Source organism: Pseudoliparis swirei, chromosome 22, assembly GCF_029220125.1.
Source record: "Pseudoliparis swirei isolate HS2019 ecotype Mariana Trench chromosome 22, NWPU_hadal_v1, whole genome shotgun sequence".
Classification (NCBI taxonomy): Eukaryota; Metazoa; Chordata; class Actinopteri; order Perciformes; family Liparidae; genus Pseudoliparis; species Pseudoliparis swirei.
This window is the reverse complement of record NC_079409.1, coordinates 16,452,372-16,472,200: the sequence shown is the minus strand read 5'-3', so window position 1 is coordinate 16,472,200 and position 19,829 is coordinate 16,452,372. Positions and strand designations below refer to the sequence as shown.

At 41.3% G+C, this 19,829-nt stretch overlaps 1 protein-coding gene across 2 annotated transcripts in view; it reads right to left on the bottom strand.

The window, feature by feature from the left end:
- The window catches only part of cdkal1 (CDK5 regulatory subunit associated protein 1-like 1), a 230,079-nt gene that overhangs the window by 101,640 nt on the left and 108,610 nt on the right, over nucleotides 1-19,829 (bottom strand). For both annotated transcript variants that reach the window (XR_008835463.1, XM_056444982.1), the window contains exon 9: nucleotides 7,891-8,057. Coding sequence is in view for 1 of the 2 variants with exons in the window: in XM_056444982.1 (XP_056300957.1) it covers nucleotides 7,891-8,057 (167 nt within the window). In the remaining variant the exon portion in view is untranslated. The remainder of the gene's footprint in view (nucleotides 1-7,890; nucleotides 8,058-19,829) is intronic.

Sequence of the window (19,829 nt, the reverse complement as noted above, 5' to 3'; positions counted from 1 at the left end):
AAAAAATGATGCTACAAGCCGTTCCCAGGATAATAATTCAGGTCCTATGTGTGAGCCACAGTCAGCAGGAGGAGTATTCAGCAGCACACTGACAAACTGAGCTCCCAGTGGGATTTAACATTTCAAACATTTCAGGCTGCACTTGATTTTCCCTGTGGAGTAGGTCGAGCCCCTCACACAGTACAAATGTAATCTATGCATTGCCCTGTAAAGGGGGAATTAAGTGCATGTCACACTGCGTTGTGCTGTGTGCATCATCTGTTGTCAGCTACAGAGAAAAACAATCCCATTGTATTACCACCAGTAATAAGCATCTGTGTGTTTTCATAGTGTCGCCGCATTGTAATGGCTGTCCAAGTTAGTTTTCAGTCACTTACATTACATTAACAGATAATTCAGTTAACTCTATTGACATTATTGACATCTTAACCTTTTTTTATTATTTAAAAATAAAAAGTAACAACAAAGATTGTTTTTGAATAAGCAGCCATCATATAAGTCAAAATGTACCCTGATAATTTAGAAAATAAAATGTACCAGAGTAAGTCGGGACTCCCAATTTAGAGGGACATGCGAACAGCTTCCCTATGAGCATCCATTTGGTAGCGGCTCCCTCACAGAATGCTACATTAGGCCTCTAATGTGAAGAGGCTCCCCAAGGCTTCATTAAAAGGAAAATGGTCTGAGAGGGTGTGTCTAAGTATGTGCCCATACAGCTGTGCTGGTGTGCACATCTGAGTGTGAAGGTGAGAGATTGTGAGTAAGTGAGAGTGCGTAAGCTTGGATCTTGGCTATGAAAGATATCAGCCGACGCAGATGATGGAGTTTTCGCTTGGTTGCAGCTATTTGTGTTCGTTATCAACCTTCTCAAGGCCCGGTGCGGCTTCATCCAACTGAGAACAGTCACACATCTCTCACTCTCTGTGGACAGTTAATGACTAAATGGGAAGAAACAAAAACTGAAATGAAAAGCTAAAAACAAACCAAAGAAGATGTGGAAGAATGTCCATTGCCAACCAATGTTTTCAAGCGGATGCCGGCAGCCACCGGTAACCAGAGAAGGGAGCGCAGGAGCGGAGTGGTGTGGGTGAATTTAGGCTGAAGACCAGTGGAGCTGCTGCATTCTGGATGAGCAGTGAAAGACTCGTAGGTCTTTATCCTCAGAGTCTTCGTACGACGAGTATCCACTGACACTTAAAGACCTGGTCATGCACCAGAGTTGACGATAATGATTGTAATACCACTGAACTCAGCCAAATGAGTAGCTGCAGTACGAGAATGCGGCGACACTGAGGGAGATAAATAATTACTGCTAAAAACAAACAACAAAATAAGTTGTGGAAGAATAATTACAGATGCTGTCCATGACATGTCCCACTTCAATCATTTTGTGATTCTGCATTTTGCGATTTTGAATTTGCTCAACATTCTCTTGGCAGCCAGATGAAAACCCCCCCAAATCAAAACCTGCTTTGCTTGCAACACTTCAGTGTCAAATGGAGCTAACTGTGGCGAGTCGTGAGCGGCATATCGGCTGTACCTTCAGTCCATCTGAAATGAGCTCTGTGGACGACGGTTAATGGACGACTGCAATTTCATTCATCACAGCCTGACTGATTGCTGCGTACGAGGAGGCTACTTTCACACCTCATTTACCGAGTCTGCTAGCATGCTAGATTCAATAATGCTTGCACGCACGCACACACACACACAGACACACACACAAACACACACACAAACGTCATTTAGCTGACGCTTTTATCCAAAGTGACTTACAATCAGTGCTTTCGACCATGAGTACAAACTCAGAACAACAAGAATCAAGAAAGTAACATAAGCCAAACTACAACATACCATGAATAAGAGCTATTCAAGTGCCACTGAAGTGCTAATCTGTTGTTATTTAAGATAGTCGGAAAAGATGTGTTTTTAGTTTCTGGTGGAAGACGTAGAGACCTTCTGCTGCCCTGATGTCAGTGGGGAGCTCGTTCCACCAATGAGGAGCCAGGACAGCAAACATCTTGATTTTGTCGAGTGGTTAGCTCGAAGTGACGGAGGCACAAGTCGATTGGCTGTTGCCATGCGGAGTGAACGGGCTGGGGTGTACGGCTTGACCATATCCTGGGTGGAGACAGGAGACAATGTGTTCGCCGCACGGTACGCGAGAACCAATGTTTTCAAGCGGATGCCGGCAGCCACCGGTAACCAGAGAAGGGAGCGCAGGAGTGGTGTGGGTGAATTTAGGCCGAAGACCAGTGGAGCTGCTGCATTCTGGATGAGCAGTGAAAGACTCGTAGGTCTTTATCCTCAGAGTCTTCGTACGACGAGTATCCACTGACGCTTAAAGACCTGGTCATGCACCAGAGTTGACGATAATTAGATACAGCTGTGACGGGCACTCCCCCAGTCGATCGTGAGTGGAATGGAGAGCAATTGGGACCAAGTGGGGTCCGAACAATAGCTTTAATCAGTGAAGATCAAGTTGGACACAAATCTCTACTTCCTGCTAAAGTTAGCCAGGATCCACACACACATGCACCCGCACACGCACACACACCTTTTTTAAATGCTGAGTTCACAAATATAAAGTCTGAAGGGAAACAATGTAAAATTAAAAAGGTAACATTGTTCGAGACATTCTTACTTGCAGCTATTCAAGTAAAAATGTCCACTGACCGCGTGATGCAATCAACTAAAATAAGTGGCCTGTGAGAAGCGATTGTGCCTTTAACCACTCCAATCAGCAAATGGTGCTATGAGCCTGTCGAGAAAAAGCAGGCCGCACAAGAAATAAATCGTGTGTTCTTGTGTGACAGAGGGAGACAGTGCAAAAGTGTTGTTCGGAGTGAACATGTGTGCAAGAAGGTGATCTTCTAGAGGGAAGTGGAGCTTCAATCACAGCCATTTAGTGTGCTGCTGTTTCATAAGTGCAGGTGTTATTCGAAAGAATAGACAGCAGGATATAATGTGGCCTTTACTTAAGATGAAGGATGGATCTACTTCAAAGATGTGGCCTAATCATCATCACACCATTGTTACTGGGACGAGAAGAATATGTGAAATTACAGAAAAGAAAGAACTGGAAGGAGAAAAGGGAGTTAAAGCAAGGATCACAGAGAGATAGAGCGATATACACTACCGTTCAAAAGTTTGGGATCACTTAGAAATGTCCTTATTTTTCAAAGAAAAGCATTGTTTTTTTGAATGAAGATAACATTAAATCAATCAGAAATACACTCTATACATTGTTAATGTGGTAAATGACTATTCTAGGTGGAAACGTCTGGTTTCTAATGAAATATCTCCATAGGTGTATAGAGGCCCATTTCCAGCAACTATCACTCCAGTGTTCTAATGGTACATTGTGTTTGCTAATCGCCTTAGAAGACTAATGGATGATTAGAAAACCCTTGAAAACCCTTGTGCAATTATGTTAGCACAGCTGAAAACTGTTTTGCTGATGAGAGAAGCTATAAAACTGGCCTTCCTTTGAGCTAGTTGATTATCTGGAGCATCATATTTGTGGGTTCGATAAGACTCTCAAAATGGCCAGTAAAAAAGGAGTTTCCTGTGTAACTCGCCAGTCTATTCTTGTTCTTAGAAATGAAGGCTATTCCATGCAGAAATTGCAAAGAAACTGAAAATTTCCTACAGCGGTGTGTACTACTCCTTCAGAGAACAGCACAAACGGGCTCAAACCAGAGCAGAAAGAGAAGTGGGAGGCCCCGGTGCACACCTCAGCAAGAATACAAGTACATTAGAGTCTCTAGTTTGAGAAATAGACGCCTCACAGGTCCTCAACTGGCAGCTTCTTTAAATGGTACCCAAACGCCAGTGTCAACGTCGACAGTGAAGAGGCGACTCGGGATGCTGGCCTTCAGGCAGAGTGGCAAAGAAAAGCCATATCTGAGACTGGCCAATAAAAGAAAAGATTGGTATGGGCAAAGAACACAGGCATTGGACAGAGGAAGATTGGAAAAGGTGTTCTGGACAGATGAATCCAAGTTTGAGGTGTTTGGATCACACAGAAGAACATTTGTGAGACGAGAACAGGTGAAAAGATGCTGGAAGAGTGCCTGACACCATCTGTCAAGCATGGTGGAGGTCATGTGATGGTCTGGGGCTGCTTTGGTGCTGGTAAAGTGGGAGATTTGTACCAGGTAAAAGGGATTTTAAATAAGGAAGGCTATCACTCCATTTTGCAACGCCATGCCATACCATACCCTGTGGGCAGCGCTTGATTGGAGCCAATTTCCTCCTCCAACAGGACAATGACCCAAAGCACACCTCCACATTGTGCAAGAACTATTGAGGGAAGAAGCAGGCAGCTGGTATGCTGTCTGTAATGGAGTGGCCAGCACAGTCACCAGATCTCAACCCCATTGAGCTGTTGTGGGAGCAGCTTGACCGTATGGTCCGCAAGAAGTGCCCATCAAGCCAATCCAACTTGTGGCAGCAGGAAGGGCGTGGGGTGAAATTTCAACAGATTACCTCAACAAATTAACAGCTAGAATGCCAAAGGTCTGCAATGCTGTAATTGCTGCAAAGGAGCATTCTTTGACGAAAGCAAAGTTTGAAGAAAAAAATTAATACTTCAAATACAAATCATTATTTCTAACCTTGTCAATGTCTTGACTATATTTTCTATACATTTTGCAACTCATTTGATCAATAAAAGTGTGAGTTTTCATGGAAAACACGAAATTGTCTGGGGAAGAACATTTGCTGACCATCTGTCAAGCATGACAGTGGAGGTAATTTTGGTGCTACACCTCCAAATTGTGCAAGAACTATTGAGAGCTGGTATGCTCTAGATCTCAACCCCATTGAGCTGTTGTGGGAGCAGCTAAGAAGTGCCCATCAAGCCAATCCAACTTGTCGCAGGTGAAATTTCAACAGATTACCTCAACAAATTAACAGCTAGAATGCCAAAGGTCTGCAATGCTGTAATTGCTGCAAAAGGAGCATTCTTTGACGAAAGCAAAGTTTGAAGAAAAAAATTAATACTTCAAATACAAATCATTATTTCTAACCTTGTCAATGTCTTGACTATATTTTCTATACATTTTGCAACTCATTTGATAAATAAAAGTGTGAGTTTTCATGGATTCAATTATTTACACGAAATTTTGAGTCCTCCATATGGGTGATCCCAAACTTTTGAAAAGTAGTGTATATATAGATATATAGATAGACACAGAGAGAGAGAGAGATACACTACTGATAATTGAGACTCAAGGAAGAGTAAGACATTCTGGAAGTTTCTCTGTTAAGTGTTAACAATCATTGAAAGTGTATAGAAAGTTAGAGTAAGTAGAATACTTTTTATTAATCCCCCCTTTAATTAGTTCTCTGCATTTAACCCATCCTTAGTTATTAAGGAGCAGTGGAGCAGGGTGGCGTGAAGCAAGCGAAGGGAAGGGGGGTTCAGTGTGCCTTCAAGGACTTGACTTTTGCAACTAATGGGATGGGAGATCGAATCGCAACCCAACTGTCTGCAGGGCGGGCCTCCTACCCCCCACTGAGCTAAAGCCGCCCCGGCAAAAGAACTAGAATAGTGTGGAGAGGGGCCGGCAGGGGAGGAGTGAAGAGATAGAAGATCATAAAGGGGTAAATGGGAGGCAAGAGGCACACATGACAATGATAAGTTAAAGAAGAGCACTCTTATCTTTCCTTATGTAGGTTAATTGACTGAGGAATTAAAGCAAAAAAATATATAATTCAATGGACATTGACAATGAAAAGGCTGGTAGCATATGAAATGATTCTTTATTCACACACACACACACACACACACACCCCAAGTTAAACTGTAGTGTGTCGTCCTAGTATATTTCTAATTATCAGTTAATTGTTATTCCCTATCATTAGGAGGGTGGTTTTTTAATTGTAATGTAGCCAAGCAGAAAGCCTACCTATACATGTGGGGGACAATTAGCCACCTCCATTAACCCCTGGTTAATTACAACCTCCATTGCTGCTTCCCACAGCACTTTCCGACTCCTTTTTAGCCCTCGTCTCTATCCCCGGGCCTTCATCCCCATTTTTTTTCTTCCATTTCTGCCCTCATTTCATTCGTCTATTATCTCCAATCTTCCTTGATTGTTTGATCCAAAAATTACATCTGTTGTGGACTTCACTGGCTTCTTTTTACATAGTTTTTTTACAAAAAAAGTTGCGTTGTAGTTTTCTAGGTTACCATCATCATATTTCAGCCTTCATGCGTCCTGTCTCCTCTATTCCATCCAAATGCTTTTCCTTGAGAATCAGATTGGTAATGCTCATAGGCAAACACAATAATGTGCTGTAATAAGCTGTACTGGATGGTTTAAAATGTTAATAAATACACCAGAAATATCCCTAAATTATGTTTTTAATCACCATAACCTACAATCTCCCCATTTCAATGTCACTCCTTTCTTGTAAGGACCCTTTTCTATGTATCCTGTTGATGCCACTTTAAATGCACACATCCAGAGCACTATTGATGAGGTAGGTGGCAAACAATTAAATATTTCGGCCATTCCACAACTTTATTACCTCACCACACCAAAGATATCAGAGCAGATATGCATATGATGCAGCACAGACAAATGTTCAACCGATGTAGGACTTATTCATATGAAAGGTTAATGTCTGGTCATAATCAAAACTCCATACAAGTTCCATACAATTCACTACTTATTATTTAGCAGTGAATATAGATACATATTAGAGGTGTATAGACTTACAGAATATAACTACAAAATAAAAGTTAAAGTTCAAAGTTACCAGTTTCACCCGTCTACGCTGTGCTTACACACATTAATATGTTTCTCTTCGTTAGTATCCAGCCATAACTAATAACTAGCATATGACACCTTTGGAGACCAATGTGCAGGCATACCATAACTGTTTATGATGCTGCTTCAAAGTTGAATTATTACTCTAGAAAGCTCCAGTAGGAGGAGATGAATGTGCCCATTAAATAAGTAAAGTCAGGCCTACAAACTCCAGTGGGATGAACAAGGCTTTGAGACGCAGCACTTTCAGTGCTTCAACAAAGAGACTCGCTCCTCAAAAGGAGCTCATATGTGGCCGCTTGGATTTGAAAGTGTGGTTCAGTTGAATCCCCTGGCCTCTCCCTTGGAGAAAGAACCCTGAGGTATACCACTCCACTTAGCTGTGGACACTCAGTTTCCCATTTTAAGTTTCAGCAAACAATATTTTTTACAAACATGCGGTTATAGTCGTGGACGAGCATGAAATCATTTGAACACATGAAGGCCATCTTTCAATAGATATCTCCTCAGTCCTCGATGAATCATTCTATCATTCAGTTTCCTTTTTTTGCCTGCTCTCCAAGTTGATTTGTTCTTGGAAGCAGAAAGACCGCAGAGAGACCACAGATGCCCGTTGTCCACTTATAGTGCAAAATAATGATAACATGTTTGAAGATGTTGTCAACCTAAATACTTCCAGAAACAATTAAAAAAGAAAAATACATACAGACATGGCCCACTCTCTTCCACAGAGAGGGGTAGAAAGAAGAAAAGAGAGCGAGAAGGGATAACAATGTCCATTGTTCCATTAGGGAAAACAATAATGAGTGATAAAATGAGGTTGCTAAAGAGGATACAATGGTCCTTAATTGACTCATTAGGGAGAGAAGCGAATGGACTGGACTAATGAATGGAGTATGAGCGCTGCAGCTAAACCGCTTGGTAAGCAAAACAGAAAGGAATTTAGTTTATTAAATCTAGGCAAAGCAATATATTATTTGTTCACAGAAAGAGATAGTACAATAGTACAAGAGACTACAGGGACACGCGCTAAACAATGAAAAGGAAAGCAGTGCCAAAGTATTTTAGTTAGCTTTTCTCAGTGATGTATTATTATCTTTGTGCATACCTCCAGGTGTTCCAGGATATATGGAGGGTTGGTCATACCCAGCCTCAGCATGGCTCCTTCAGGAATCTCCTCCACCAACCTCCACAGCAAAGTGGGCAGGTCTGTCCCGATGTCTCTGCCATACGCTCCTGTGTCTTCACTGGTCAACCAGATCTCACACACTCCCTCTGCAAACAGACAAAGAACACAAATACAAATTTAAACTTTAGCATTCTCGCATCAATGCTCGGCAGTTTGGAAGTCGTATTTGTCAACTGATATGACATTGTGTTCTTATCAATTATCAGGACACGATTTCTCATCGTCTACTTTACCCAAATATATGGGAAATAGTTCCCACATGCTGGAGTAGAACTCATCAAGCTACTTATGTGTGCTATGTTTCCGGTAGCAAGCAGCACAAGTAATTTATTTGGACGAAAAGCAACTGAGTAGCAGGAAAAGCAGGAAGCCTTAAGAGCCACAGTCACACAAACCGCTTCAAAAGAACTTCAACACATACTTTAACCAAGCAATCAAATCATTAAGATGACTAGAACGGGCACTCGGTAGAGCGCATACCTTCGCATATCACAAGATTGGGCATTGAATTATGAACATTTTGGAATTAGTTGCATGCCAATTGGGTAAAAAGAAGATTTTGACCTTTTCATGACCTTGACCTTTGACCCGATCGATCCCAAAATCGAATCAAATAGTCCCCGGATAATAACCAATCATCCCACCAAATGTCATGCGATTCGGTTTAAAACTTCTTTTGTTATGCGAGGAACACGCATACAAATAAATAAATACACGGCGATCAAAACATAACCTTTCGCATTTTCAATGCGAAGGTAATGATTCTACCCGCATGCAGATACTAAGACACGTCAGTCTTGTTATGGTGACTGGCGTATACTAACTACAATGCCAAAGAGGGCATTGTTGACTCTTCCTCCAGCTACGATTACATTTATTATTTATTTTTATAATCTCACATTAATTCTCCATTGATTGGATTCACCATGACCTAACCGACCGCTGTGGAGAGCCTGTCGACCGATACCTGAGGAGCTATTTGACTCACACCTGTTTTGATGGTCAATATAATCGTGTTCGACAACACAGCTTTCTACATTTAACTCGAATGCAAAATACCTCAGGATAACTTTGCTTATTTCACTCCAAACCTACCGCCTGAGGCAGAGTTCTCTGTCCAAGTCTTGTATTGTTTAAGGATGACACGAAAAGACACTTCTGCAGTAAGTGAGCCTCACTTTGTCAACAATTGATCAAAGTGGAGCTTCTCCACAGGACGTTAAACACTGAGGTAGATCGCAGCCTGTCCTCTGGAGCCTCCAAACTGCTCCATGTCATGGAGCTGAGTGCTCTGTCGCTCTTATCGTTTCCTGCCTTTGGAACACAAACGATTACAAACTGTAATCATTTAAATTTCATTTGAGTGTAAGCTCAACTCATTTCTTGTACAAAACATATTTTCGATTTATTTCTCCAATGTTTTAAACTAATCTATATTTTCAGTAATAATGAACCCGGATTTCTTTCAGGTCTCAGCTTCTATCAGAATACTCTTTACACATCTTCCCAGGCTCCTCCCTGAGGACACATTGATCAATATGGGATATTTTATCATGTTTTTACCACATTGGCCAGGCCCTACCTCCCCCAACATCATAGCAGATTCTCTCAAGTAGTATCAATTAATTACCTTTAGGAGTCTCTTGTTGTCATTGCCTAACAGGCGTTGGCAGAATCCAGCTCATGACAGTCACTGACAAGTATTACAAAGACCAGTCCTTTAAACGTGCAGTGTGAAGGTCACATACAGCACGAGGAGACGAACTACCGGCTTCATGCTAAATTAGAGCAACGCTCGCTGCTAGAGCTTAATGATCGAACTGTCATTTGGCTGAAGGTCTGGAAATGGTTGAGTACGACATATCATATCATGCAGGCGCACACAAATGCATTTACACTTGCAGGGGTACACACAGACGCATACATACACACAGAAGACCACACAGCCTTCATTATCGTTAGCTGCGCAGAGACAGACAGAGAGATGCATGTGGTCATTCAGAGTAAAGATGGTGTGTGGCTAATTGGACAGTGTGTGTGTGTGTGTGTGTTTGTTTGTGCGTGTGTGCGTGTGTGTAAGTGAGAGAAAGTCGAACTATGTTTTAACGGCATGCATAGGCCAAATAGATTGAAGATGACGACAGTATAATTGTCCAGAGTCAAAGAGTTTCCAAAGCTCATCATCATTGACATTAGGATGCACTAATGATGTCTGGAGCCAGCCCCGTCTAAAAGCACCATTAAAACCATCGATCAATCACACGTGATCAGATCGGAGGACTAACACACACGACACACAAACGCATTCAGGATATTATTTTCATTTGTGCCAGTGTGCAGTTACGCAAAAGCATATTCCACCTCGCTCTAATACCAAGTCATGCCTTATTAATTCAATGGTTCTTTTTTTATTATTAATTATTATCTCATTCAATTGATTTGACTTGCATTGTCGGCTCTGTTTTAGCATTAGATAGGAGCTAGCCGTCAACTGTTGGCAACTTACGAGCTTCACTGGAGGTCAAGCTCTTTGCAGAGACATGCTAGATGCTACCATTGATGTCTTATGAAAGTGTGTCTCTGTTTAGCAACATGTCTACCTTGGCGGATTTGCTTCTGTGCTTCATGTTTTTAGCCTGAAGGAGGGTGGTGACAGCAAATTCCCAGGGCAGCGTATGTCAGCATGTTTGGAGTGAATTATACCAATTCAGCTGCCAAGGTCTAACCCATGCCTGCATCATCGGCATTCCGGGAGTGAATGTATTCCTACACCCACGATACCGGCAGCATCACTGTCGATGTCACAGCTCGGTCCCAGAACAATATTGGCCAATAGGTCTCTGGATTCAGGGCCAGTCCTGCATTAAAGTGGCATCGGAGCTAAATTGGTTCCTTCCAAAACAACATTCCTGCAATTCCACACATAATGCTGCCAACCCAGCAAGCTTTGTTCTGTGCTATGAAATTCATCTTGTGAGACCTGTGTTAATTATATTTTGAACAGGGTGACGCTTCGGAAAAGTCTCAGGTGTTTACCCAAGGCCATCATCCTACATAGATCTTCAGATTAACTCAATAACATGCCCAGTAATGTACCCCTTTGACCTGCTTCTCTGTCCCTTTTGTATCAGGTGTGCCGATGGTGTTATTGTTGGCCAAAAAGAGAGGAGAGGAGGAGGCCCTTTCATCAGGAAATGCTCTGCTCCACACGACACAGATGCTTCCTCTGGCTTTGCTATGTGCACAGTCGAGACATTTCGACAAACAAACGTCATCACCGCAGGAGTATAATGCAGAGAGAAGTGATTACATCTGATAAAAGACTCAATACTTTTGCTTTTATTATTGGGCTTTAAATCTGAATAATTTAATGGGGAATGAAGGTCATTTAGCCGACATAGAAAGCCTAATGGTGGACCAAACACCATATTATGAAAACCTAATATAATATGTGGGATTCTATTTAATTCAAGGTGGTCTAGTAAATAAGGAATATGTGGCCAGTGAAAGTACCCTTGAGCAAGCAAGATACTGAATATGTGCCTTTTTACCTGGCCCTGACCTCTGACCCTGATGTCAATCCAGACAATGCAAGAAGAATTTCAACATCTTGATAAAATCTGAACATTGATAATGTGTCGTTGCTGTTATAAAGCGAAACATTAAAAGTAGTTTCTATCAAATTGACCGTGGCAAGTTTCCACTCCGCTTGTGTTCAGATAACAAACCCTTCCCCTAAACCGTTTTTCCATGTGACCTGATAATGAAGTTTGATGTCGGAGCAGTTGTAAACAAGGGTGGAGAGCAGGACTTTGCCTCAAAGCTATTAACATTCACTGAAGCCCGACACAGCAGTGCAAACACAGCACAGGGAGGAGGGTTCAAAACGGCAGATGGAAAGAGGGCAGGACAGGAAGACATGAATGATGAATATACAAGAATAAAGAGTGCAACCTGCGTTGCTTGTGGTTGGAGCCTTTAGGTGTGGGGCTCTTGATGGGTGAGGAGGTAGGAAGGGAGGGGAGCACACACAAGCGGCAACAGCTGTGTGTATGTCTAAGCTGCATTCGTCTTTGTCCGAGAATAACACCATCGGCATGTTTGACAAGTGCCAGAGACGTAGATCAAACAATCATCACTCCAACTCTCTGCCAAGTGTTGGTTTGTGGTGTGTTATGTGTGCGTTCACAGGTTTTCAAATGCGAGGTCTCCAACTTAAACCGATACAAAGTGTTGAGTGCGGTGGATGTGTTGTCTGTTTCTTAGTAGGGTTTACACCTACCTGGAATTTGTTCTGGTGTATAGGTGCATAGTGAACATAAAACATCCACACAAAATAAGTACTACAATACAAAAAGCATCACTACATGAAGAATTTGTTTGTTTTACTATTCCAATGGTGCCACTTTGGGCTCTTAAATGTCTTGTTCACGTTCATAAGTCAACAAGCAAAAAAGTAAAAAGCAAACAAAGGATCCCAACAAAACTAAATAAATGAAAAGTAAAGAAAACTGGTGTCTTTAGTGTGTGTTGCTTATGTCCACCAATCCAGTTAACCCTTGTGTTGCCTTCGGGTCAATTTGACCTGCTTCAATGTTTCACCCTCCTGTCACCTTCGGGTCAATATGACCCGATTCAATGTTTCACCCTCCTGTTACCTTTATATTTACTAACATATTTTACCCTTGAGGTCAATATGACCCCAGCTATTAAAATCTCCAGAAAATTATTAGAATTAATATTGTTTTCCAAGTTTAAGTGTGAGGTACTTTATGTTTGTTTGTTGACTCCCGAAAGAACACCGACATTAAACATTGAATCGGGTCAAATTGACCCGAAGGCGACAGGAGGGTTAAATATTGAATCGTGTCAAAATGACCCGAAGGCAACACAAGGGTTAAGACAATTGGGAATTCACAAAAAAGTGGGATCCTCATTATTGTATTTTCTAGTTGTCCTGATAAAGACCTGCATTCAGTCATACCTACGTGGTGAGATGAAACTATATGTTGATTTAAAGTTTAGTAAAAAAAATTATAGTTTGCATGCGTTCATCATTACCAGGATGATATCATTTCCCGGTTGACTATAAACGGCAGTGCTTAATATGGCACGAGCTCATCCTGTGGCGGACCTCTATATATCACTATAGTGTTCACACATATAATGTCTCATGGCCCGTGTCTCCGCTCCGCCTCTGGATAAGAGAATGGGGAGAGTGGGAGGAGAGATGAGGTCTTTGCAGTGGCTGCTTTGAAGAAGCATAACAGAACCAATTGATTCAGGTGATTGGGAGCGTTAGTAAAAGCTACTGTTGAAATGGAAAAGGGGTTTTAAATTATAAATGAGACACACAAGTAGCACACCATGACCACACATTTTCATGTCACGCTTGTTTCCATTAGTTGGTACATTCTGGCTCAGAGACTGTACATGCACACATACGCTTCTATAAAAGATCTATAATGTATGCTTCTATATCCCAAACATGCAATACTATTATTCTGGTGTATGTTTAGTGGCATGTGTTTCCGTGCATGTGTGTTTTAGCATAAATCCGCACTGTATGTGGATTGTGTTCATAGATCACACATTCACACACCAGATTTTCTAGCCACATTCTACACATCGGTTCAGTCTTCATTGTTATCTAAATCTCTTTGGCATGTTTATACATTTTGATTGGCTGCCACAGGCTATAAGGTTTAACAGATTATAGATTAGATGGATGCTTTTCCTGGACTATAGTTCTGCCTTTAATACCATCCGCCCGGGAAAACTAATCAAGAAGCTGACAGACCTCGGCGTCCCAACTCCCACCTGCAACTGGATTCTGGACTTTCTGACAGAAAGACCCCAGGTGGTGAGAATGGGAGGACGGGTGTCCACCGAGCTCACAGTCAGCACAGGATCCCCACAGGGCTGCTGCCTGAGCCCCAAACTATTCACCCTGTACACCCATGATGACTGCACCTCCACCCAGGACAACACCATCCTCATCAAATACGCCGACGACACCACCGTCCTGGGGCTCATCAAGGGGAGCGGGGATGAGTCAACATCCTGGTCTATGGAGAGGAGAACGACCTCATCCTCAACACAAACAAGACCAAGGAAATAATACTGGACTTCAGGAAGAACCCTCCCCCTCTACAGCCTCTCATCATCCAAGGGACTGAGGTGGAGAGGGCTGACGGGTACAGATTCCTGGGAATGCAGGTGACATCTGACCTGAGCTGGACTCCTCACACCACAGCCACAGTGAAAAAGGCCCAGAAAAGGCTTTATTTCATCAGGATGCTCAGGAAAGCTGGTCTGAACCATCGCCCTCTCACCCAGGCCTATAGAGGACTGATAGAGAGCATCCTCACCGCAGGCATCACTGTGTGGTATGGAAACACCACACAGGCAGAGAGGAAGGCTCTGCAAAGAGTCATAAGGACCACGGAGAGGATCACAGGGACACAACTTCCGTCCATGGACTCTATGTATGTGCAGCGCTGTCGGAAAAGAGCAGAGGGAATCATTGGAGACTCACTTCATCCAGCTCACTCTCTGCTCAGACACAAACACTGCACATACAACCTGAGACACAGCCGAGCGGACAGCATCGTCACCCACAGGACACGCTTCTTCAACAGCTTCTTCCCTGCCACAGTCAGACTGATGGCACAACACAGCTACTGAGAAAGAGGCACTCCTTGAAACTGTGAAAAATGTGCAACACTACAATCAGTGCAATAGCCCCACACAACCTTCCCCCAACATCTGAACATGTGCAATATCCCCATATCACTGTCCCCTCCCCCTCCTTCTTTCCTTTTACAAGCTAGGTACAGCACTAGCCTACTTATTACTGTTAATACTGTAAATACTGCATAAACTTTACCACACTATGTACAGTGTTTTTTTAAATATGTTTCATATTTCTATTATTATTACGGTTACTATTATTATTATTATAGTGTGTTTGTTTTGTACCTGTTGACTCGGAGAACCCTGCAAAAATAATTCCGATGTGTCTGGACTGCTGGTCTAGGCACAGATGGCAAATAAAAAACCTTGAACCTTGAACCTTGAGATGATCCTATTAAACTGCCTTTAAACCCCATTTTCCATAACACGAGTCAACACATGGCTTAGCATGGTACAGTCCACGCATGTAGAAGAGAGTGTGTGAAAGAGAGAGCGAACAGTTTAAGCAGAGTTCAAGCTTATCTACATAAACTGTTGTCGGTATTTTAACTTTCATGTCCTGTAAGTGTCTTGGAAATTGTGCAGTACTACAATATTGGTGATTTTAAGTTTATTGGATTGCTAGTAGACTTTAAAATGCTAGTTTGGATATGTAGCTAGTGCCTCCAATATGAACAACCGCCCCCTCATGCATCATTGCAGCTTAATGTATACAAATGCTCAACTGTGTGTTGCTTTGTGTAAGAAAAAATATGGATGTAATGCTGTATAATAGGATCATCTTCATGTGCATTAATCTGTAATCTATTAAACTTGACCCTATATACAAACACACATGTACATGTGTGTTTGTATATACATGTGTGTGTGTGTATATACATATATATATATATATATATATGTAGAAAAGTAAACCATTCATATATTCCTTGTTATAAGGGCCATTTGAAGAGCAATTAGAGAAACAATAGTTCTAAATACACAGCTTGGAATATCACATAATAAAATGTCTAATTAAATTAGGAAACTATTTCAAAATAGTGTAACGCCACAGCAATCAGCAAAGTCGGATTAATTTCTTCATCACATGCAGAGATCACTCCCAGCTCATCCACATATTACGATGTTTCACAATGCAACACTGTCGTAGAGTCACTGACTCGAAGGCCGGTCTGACCTTCAACCACATTAGCCCCTCCCCTGTCCTGCCCCATCAGCCAATCCCCCTCTGGCTTTCTGCCTTCACAGTAAACCTCCTGCACACCCCAAGACAAAATGAATATCTGTATGGATCAAGAGGAGATACTGTGTGTTGGGAGAAGTAGAGGGAGACTGAAATAGTGCATGGCATTTGAATAATTTCTCCATGTGGTGGAATAACTACATATTTTATGAAGAAAGCAATTAACCATTTGCCAGCTTCAAATGTTGCTATATTTTCAACAACTACCATTTAGAGGTTTACTGAAAGGATGGTTTAACAAAAACATAGTTTACACTGTAATGCCAGCAATCCATGCATGACACATTTGATGAATAAAGAAAGGTTGTCCAATATGGAGACGTTATTTAAAGATTAACATTTTTCTGGAGAATTGTATTCAACGGCTCTTAATGAAATGTCTTGCTGCTTTTATCCAGAGGCATGTAGGAAATAACTCTCTCTCACACACACACACACACACACACACGCACGCACACCCATGAACGCACGTATCAAGAAACATACAGGACTGTCTCAGAAAATTAGAATATTGTGATAAAGTTCTTTATTTTCTGTAATGCAATTAAAAAAACAAAAATGTCTTGCATTCTGGATTCATTACAAATCAACTGAAATATTGCAAGCCTTTTATTCTTTTAATATTGCTGATTATGGCTTACAGCTTAAGAAAACTCTAAAATCCTATCTCATAAAATTTTAATATTTCCTCAGACCAAGTAAAAAAAGATTTATAACAGCTGAGTGTTTGTCAAGGCTCAGGAAACCCTTGCAGGTGTTTCGAGTTAATTAGACAATTCAAGTGATTTGTTTAATACCCTACTAGTATACTTTTTCATGATATTCTAATATTTAGAGATAGGATATTTGAGTTTTCTTAAGCTGTAAGCCATAATCAGCAATAAATCAGAATAAAAGGCTTGCAATATTTCAGTTGATTTGTAATGAATCCAGAATGCATGACATTTTTGTTTATTTAATTGCATTACAGAAAATAAAGAACTTCATCACAATATTCTAATTTTCTGAGACAGTCCTGTACACACAAGTCCTCCTTCAATCCCCGACTCACAGACTCACACGTTTACACACTATAACCCATGAACAAACACCACACAGAGTTTAATTGCAATAATTAAGCAGCTTAATTTAGAGCAACAACTGTTGATGTGGCGCGTTGGCGTCTTGGCAGGTAGCATCGTCCTCTCGGATTAACCCAACACACACAGTGGTATATATGCAAATATTCTCTCCCAGGCATGTTTACACTAAATACATGCATGTGTGCAAGAACATCGATATGCAGAAGCACATTGTCTGAGCGCGTGCACAATCATGGGAGTGCATGCAGGCTACACAATTCCATAAACAACATCATATCAGTTTTAACCTACTTTCACAAAGTTTCTGAACTGCAGTCATGACCTTCTGTGCATGAAATGGGAAGTCTGGATACATCAAAGCTCGTATGCGAGTGAGTATATACGTGCACATCCAATGTATGTGGTACATCACAGAAACATGCCATGGCAGATATGGATCAGATATATTGTATGGATATGTCAAAAGTAATTGGCAGAGGGCTTCAGTGTGTGTACTGTGTGTATGTATATATATAAATATATAGATATGTTTAGGGAATACTTGAGAGAGAAGTTATATCCCCGCTTTCATCTTTTCTGAGTGTGTGTGTGTGTGTGGCTGCGCGCATCTTGTGAAGCTTCCAAGGCGAACGGACTGCTGCATATAAGAGAAAAAAGATCTGTAGGGAAGGCACTGCTTTTTGTAGCCAGAGTCTGACTAACTTTCTTTAATATAGATTAAATGAGTATGTATTATGATGCTTTTGCAGAAATCTATTTTCATTTAATAATTAGTTTTCATGGGAAAAAAAGAAAGAAAGATTGCCTGCGTTGCTGAAGTATAAATACTGATTCCACTTGCATTTCAAATATATTCAACTTTGCCAACATTTGGCAGTAAAAGGGTTCAAACTTATTTTCCTTTCCTGCCATGACTCAAGTCCAACAATACACAAGACATTCAGAGTGTGTGAACCCTGACATTGCAGTATGTCGTGTTTAATGTGCAAAAAAAACAAGATCCATTAATAGTGCAGGACTATAATGTGTACCCATTTTAAAGGCAGGCAGTGTGGCCCACTGATTAGTCATGGTGATTCACAGTTAGCATGGAATTTGTCTTTATGCTCCAAAAGTCCTAAATGTGCCATCCTTGTTACAGTCAGGCAGCCTGTCCACATCACGGCCTGCCTCTCACACAATGCATGCTGGGATAGACTCCAGCCCCTGCCACCCTGAACAGAGCAGGTCTGGTGTGAACGTACGAGCAGGAGGTAACTGTAGGGCGAGTGCTGAGCTGCACATATTTACCTGTGCATGCAAATTAGTGACACTACATCCCAAGAAAACACATGAAAAGGTAAGGAGGCAGGAGAGATAACAAATAGCAAATAGGAGATACTAAGTGGGATAGATTCTCAAGAGCTCATAACAAAGGACTGAGACTTATATGTATTATTAGTGATCTTGTTATATGCTTTCATTAAAACATTTTCTCATTAGTGTCACTTAACAAGCTATGGCTGCAATTAAACAGGAGAGTGACGTAAAAGAGGAAATGGACACAATAGGTCAAAGTCATCTGTTGATAAATGGTATGTTCATGTCAATTGTCCCCGAGTTGAAAGTGAATATTTAACAAACCGGCACATTTGAAAGGATGTCACCTGCAAATGTTTGGCATTTTTAATGATAAATGACTTCAAGGTTTAATTGATTACAAAATGTGTCGCCTGTCAATCTACTGATTAATCAAAGCTTTTCCGTACTTATTGAAATGTAAAAAAATCGACGTCTTTCAGTATCTTTCTGCAAATGATCTTATTGTAGGAAACGGGGGATGTCTATCAAATAGGGATTATTCCTACTGTCTTGAGGTTTGCCAGAGTGTACGTCTATCAAGAGAATTAACTTGTACTGTACGTCATTAAAAGCACATGAGTTGAGCCGAGGGGAAGATGGATGGCTGATTGGGTGCGTGGATTAGAGGACGGGGAGGTGGGAGACGGTGTGGGAGGGAGGGGGGGGGGCTGCTAGAAGGGGCAGATCTCATTTCCCTGAATGCTTCAGAGACCCCAAGAACTGCAAGCCACATTACACACACACGCACATACACACTTGCCTCAACATTGAGATTACATATGGAAATGAGTTACTATTAAAAAGTCATTGAGTTGGTAATGGTTAATATCAGCTGTCAAAGAAGTCAAGGCAGTGGACACATGGATGGACACACACACACACACACACACACACAAATGATCCCAAATATTCTCACGTAGACACACATACTTTGGTTGTGTTATTAATCAGACATAATAAGGTTTAACTCTGCCTAAATCATGGCTGTTGACCTAATTTCTTTGTGTGTGTGTGTGTGTGTGTGTGTGTGTGTGTGTGTGTGTGTGTGTGTGCGTGCATGCACTCTCTTGTGCAACCACTAATTTGATAAATAATAGTACGTCTGGTCAGTATTTATGCTAATATATTCATGACACACCACCAGCAGGCATCCTGTTTGGTAATTCATTTAGCCCGTATATGTGTGTGTGTGTGTCCATGTGTGTACGTGTATGTGTGTGTATGTGTGTGTGTGTCTAAGGAATTTGTTACTGTAAAATGCCCAGACGAACTTTAAACACGCCCTGCGTGTGCGTATTAATTAATTTAGTAAGTGATATATTGTGCATTTGTAAATTTGAAAATGTAATTGCACATTGTGTATTGTAATCTAGTCAGTGGCACTGTAAACATGATCTTATAATGTAAATATTACTATTTTTTGTATGTAAACATCTGGGATATTTTGTGCAATAAACCTTTGGACTAACGACTGGTGTGTTTACCAAGTTAACACA